The 4,895-nt window shown below is 58.2% G+C and overlaps 2 protein-coding genes across 2 annotated transcripts; one reads left to right on the top strand and one right to left on the bottom strand.

Moving 5' to 3' along the window:
- Positions 1-193: 193 nt before the first annotated feature.
- Positions 194-1,816, bottom strand: SDRG_15225 (hypothetical protein). The gene is made up of 2 exons (XM_008621391.1): positions 523-1,816; positions 194-470 (listed from the first exon to the last, which is right to left on the bottom strand). The coding sequence occupies exons 1-2, from the start codon at positions 1,723-1,725 to the stop codon at positions 249-251; spliced, it is 1,425 nt and encodes a 474-aa protein (XP_008619613.1). The 5' UTR covers positions 1,726-1,816; the 3' UTR covers positions 194-248.
- A 217-nt stretch (positions 1,817-2,033) lies between these two features.
- SDRG_15224 (hypothetical protein) lies at positions 2,034-4,839 on the top strand. The gene is made up of 6 exons (XM_008621390.1): positions 2,034-2,273; positions 2,319-2,424; positions 2,469-3,515; positions 3,563-3,757; positions 3,802-4,520; positions 4,561-4,839. The coding sequence occupies exons 1-6, from the start codon at positions 2,077-2,079 to the stop codon at positions 4,676-4,678; spliced, it is 2,382 nt and encodes a 793-aa protein (XP_008619612.1). The 5' UTR covers positions 2,034-2,076; the 3' UTR covers positions 4,679-4,839.
- Positions 4,840-4,895: the final 56 nt, after the last annotated feature.

The raw sequence follows: 4,895 nt of genomic DNA, 5'->3' as shown, positions 1-4,895 counted from the left end.
TCTCCTTCCTTACGGAGGTCTGTATCGCATGCAAGAGGTAGAAATATATATATTCGTTATTTAATATGTTAAAAGCAAATGGCTTTATTGAAGGAGGCCACGGGCATGCAATACTACTGCATGTAGTAGAGGGCTCGTACACCGCTCGTCATCAGGCAAATGAGCTTTGGGCAATTGCGAACCAAGGCAATGATGCAAGTATATCATGTTGCATATATAACCTCGATAATTTGCCGCAACTAATGTCTCTAGAATCCGAACGAGAATGGTGCCGAAGTCGTCGTCGCTTCGGTCGCAAGGGTCCATGCGCTCTTCTGGTGTTTGCGCGCTTCGATTGCATCAAACTCGGCAATCTGGTCGGCGTGCGTCTCTTCGAGCACGGTGCGGAACTTGCCGTACAGAAGCGGTCGGTCGGCTTCGTCGACACCCGACACTTGGTCGGGCTTGTTCTTGAGAAAGCCCAGTGTATCCTAGAAAACCCATTCGTCATTTGCATGGTACTCCCCAACATGTACAATTTACCAAGAGGCTGCTGTTGCACACAAAGTTCTGCGTGATCGCGAGGCACTCTTCCGTGTTGAGCACGAGGTGCCACCAGCCTTTGGGCACAAAAATGACTTCGCCTTCGCGGACAATGCCTTCAAGGTGCACCGGCGCCTTGGTTTTCGTCTGCTTGTAGAACGTGACGAACCACTCCATGAGCGAGACAGGCGTCGACACTTCGCCGCCGTCGGCGCTCGGGTGCACGCCAGGCGGCGTCACGTCGGGTGGGAACATGATCCACTTCTTCGCCCCGCGGATGATGGCGTTCCACGCGCACGTCGAATTCGGGTCGATGTGAAACGACGAGCCCGACCCTTTCGGGCCAAAGATGAGCCAGCGGTAGTCCGGCCGGTCGCTCCCGAGGAGCTTGAAGAGGTCGTCGTCAAAGTACTTAGGCACGCTGTAGTCGGCCGCGAGCGCCGGGACCGTCGACGCAAAGTGTTTGTCGAAGATGAAGAGCGGCTGGTCGTCGCGGAGCGTCCGCGCGTACGTGAGGTATTGCTCCATAGTCATGTTGAACCCACCGGCGTAAAACTTGGTGTTGCCGCACACCTCGTAGAGATACTCGTCGTTCCAGCGGTCCATCGCCGGCCAGGTCGAGACGACGTTGGTGAGAATCACGGGCAAGTTGGGCACCTCAAACTGCTCCTTGAACGCTTCGACCGAGAGGCTGTTGCCGTCGACGCGCGGGATCGTGTCAATCGCCAAGCTCGCCCGCGTGAGGAGCGTGTCGGGCGACTGCGCGCAGTAGAACGGCTGGAAGAGCAAGTCCGAGTAGAAGCCTTTGACGACGATCGGCGCGGCCGACGGTAGCGTCGCGTGTGGGCAGCGCGTCGCCACGTACGCTTGGCGCCACGTGGCTTGGGGCACAAAGTCGCCGCCAAAGTTTTCGAGGACAAACGTCCGCCAGTACTCGTCGTGGTAGGCAAAGATGTACCACGCACGGCTCGTCGCAGTGGTTTTCGCCAAGTCCATGGGCTCGAGCCACTCAAAGATCGAGTTGAGCACCGTGTCGGGCAGCGCCGCGAGGCGTCCGAGGCCACCGCTTCGACACTCCTTGATGCCCTTGTCCATGTCATTGAAGCAGTTGCCCCACGGCTTGACGCCCAGCGGGTGCGCGATGGACGCCGACGAAGTCGCCGTCGCAGGCTCGGAGATGCGCTGGCGCTTGTTGGGCGACATGGAGCTCAGTCGCGAAATGTGAGCCTCCGCCACCGATGCTGCGCTGCAAAAACCTGGCAGCCCGCTCTCGCCGGCGTTTGATTGGTCCAAGGATTGAGATTTCGACCAATGAAAAGCCGTTGATGACGCCATCTCCCGACGCGCGCCCTTTTCTGTGCAAGCAAGTCCTCAACACAGCAGCAATGGCCGAGACCACAAGCTCGAGTGAGGAATTATCGGCTGCAGGACACATATATGAAGGCCGAGTTGGCTTCGTACAGGTCTATGCAGTGGTACATGACGTTGGACAAGCAGTGTACTAGTGGACCTGTCGATCTGGCGACGTGACACGTCGTAACGGCTCCTTGACGCATGGCCGAAGAAGCCGCAGCGCTTGCTTTGGACCTCTCGGATACGCCGTTGTCTCTCAATCCAACAGCATCCTCTACGCCCAACCACGGCGAGACAGGCGACGGCGATTACCTCGAAGCGCATGTGCGAGACCCGAATGCGCCAGCTGCGATGGACTTGAGGTTTAGCTTTCACTTTGAAGAGAAAGCATCGGGCCTGTAGGTCAATCCACCTTTCGGCATCTCACATTGCTGGCTTCGTAGTGAGGCACCGATCGACGCCGAGAAGGTGTTGCAGCTGCAGTGGAGCTCGTCCGACGCGCTGCCGCAAGAGGACGCGGGCGCAGACGAGGGCCCGACAATCGAAAGTGTAAAGGTCGTCTTATAGTACTGGGTTAGACATTGTAGTTGTAGGCAGCAGTACTCAAGTACAAGCAAAGCCAGCCGATTGTATGCACCGCAAGTGAAGCGCCAGAGCCGACAGAGCACTTGCACGAATCAACGCTTCAAGTTGATCCATCACCGGAGTCTATAATGGTGGCAGAGCAGGCGCCTGCGTCAGAGTTCACTCCGATGCCAGTATTTACTCCAGCTCCAGAGTCCACGTCCACATCAGAGCTCTCGCTGATACCGAAACATACCCCGACGTCAGATCCCACAGCCGCATCGGAGTGCATGGAGCCGCCGAGTTTGGAGCTGACACCAGCGCACGAGTCAGCACCAGATCTAGAAGCCTGCACACCTCGCAGCGAAGCTACCGTGCACGCAACACTCGAAGCTCTGGTCCTCGATGAAGCTGACACCGCTGACGCAAAGATGGACGCAAGCGAACGACCTGTCGACGAGAAGAATGCCGACCTTGCTGATGCGAAGAGCGCTGCGACAAACGGTGACGCCGAGTCGGATGCAAAAGCCAAACACGAGAAATCTCCAGCCCCCGCTGCGAAAGAGGCGGTCGAGAACCACCCGAGTATAAACACGGAGCTCGACGCGGATGCCAAGACGGCAACGTCCGACTTTCCAGTGCCAGAAGCGGACGAGAAGCCGCTGACGTCAAAGCAGCCAGTGCCAGAAGCAGACGCCAAGGTGGAGAGCGCAAAGCGGACCGACGACAAGTGCGATGCAAAGACAACGAAATACGTGCAACCTCGAGCAGCTTCTGCGGCCGAGACGTACTCGGTAGCAAACTTGTACCCTGTCAAGTGGGACGACCCGACAGCGGCTGTTGCTCCGTCACTGCGTCGCGCGAGCACCAAGCCTGCGCCGACAAGCGCAAAGGGCCTTTCTGCTTCGATGCCAGTGGCCAAGAAACGCATCACGTCGGCCAACACGCCAACAAGTAGCACCTTGGCCCAGCTGCGCCAGTCGCAGCTGCAGCACGCCACCGAAGTTGCGCGCCTCAAGACACTGCTCGACTGCGTTACACAAGAGCGAGATTTGGCTCTCGCGCGTGCCCAACGGGTAGATGAATTGAGCTTATAGAAGACGATATTGACAGGGATCTGCAGACGCACGAAACACTCCAAGCCAAGGCAGACAGTCAGGAGCAGCTGCACCTCCAGGCGGCGACCGCGGTTGCCGAACGCGACGCTCTGCAAGTCCACTGCAAGACGCTGCAAGAGGCGATCCGCAAAGAGCAAGTCGCAGCCGAAGACGCGAGGAAGCGCGCGGCAGCCTACCAATCCGACGTTCATCAGCTCAAGGTCCATGTGATCACAGACGTTTTGCTAAATGTCAATTCTATTAGGCCAAGTGGAGTGTGTGCCAGGGCCAGGTCGCGGCGCTCGAGGCAGAGAAGACGGCGCTCGCAGCTGCCGCCGAGACGTCCAAGCACGAAGTCTACCGCACGCAAGCAGCCCACGAGAAAGCCATGACGCGCATCGCCAAGCTCCAAAAGGAAGTTTCGCTCGCGAGCACCACCCACGCGTCCGAGCGCGCGAGTTGGAAGCGCAAGATTGAGACGCTGAGCGCCGACGCCAAAGCCACTGCAGCGCGGCTCCAGCACGAAGCGGCGAGCGACATGCAGCTCAAGCTCCAGAGCGCGACGATGCTCGGCGAAAAGGCGCGGCGGGAGAAGGACGAGGCGACTGAGACCTTACATCGGCGCACGCAAGTGCTCGAGGCCAAGCTCGAAACGGAAAATGATCGCGTTCGGGTGCTTGAAGCGCAGCTCAAGGCGGCTGCGATATCCTCCAAGAAGCACGCGGCAGCGTTGGACCTGCAAAGTGCCAACAAGCGCCTCGAGACGGAACTCCATGCACTCCGGCGATTCGTAGCACTTCAACAGAAGCAAGCTCCATCCCGTGCGGCGACGCCGGCAGCGCCACCCCGTCGCGACCTCGTCATGATGATGCCGCCGGCACCAATTCGCATCGGGACAGTCGACACGGCCGTGCAAGCGACAAGTGAAGAGCCGTCGGAATCAGAGAGCGCTCAAGTAACGGAGCTCCAAGCCGCGCTCGCAAGGTACGTAAAGATGGCAAGGTAGTCTTTCTAAACAATGTAGACTCGAGGACGTGGTCGCGGGCAAAACCGAGCAGCTCACGTCGCTGCGTGCGCTGCACGCGCAGGAGCTGCAGGTGCAAGCGAGAGCCTTCCTCGCGCGACTAGGGTCGACGAGTTAACATGCACAACGCACAACGTCTCGTGTTGACGTCTCGTGTTGTAGTCGATCTTCGGTGTACCTCATGGGTAACGAACGTTATTGGTGCGGGTGCCACCGCAGCTTGCCACGATTCTTTCAACACTATTTTTAAAGATAAAATATAGTGTGTCGATTTGCGAGCCAAAGTCACAGTTGCAGAGTTGCCACACAAGATCGACCGCTGATGCACGATCGAC

The sequence above is a fragment of the Saprolegnia diclina genome (assembly GCF_000281045.1).
Source record: "Saprolegnia diclina VS20 unplaced genomic scaffold supercont1.86, whole genome shotgun sequence".
Taxonomy (NCBI): Eukaryota; Oomycota; class Saprolegniomycetes; order Saprolegniales; family Saprolegniaceae; genus Saprolegnia; species Saprolegnia diclina.
This window is presented reverse-complemented; position numbering and strand designations above follow the sequence as displayed.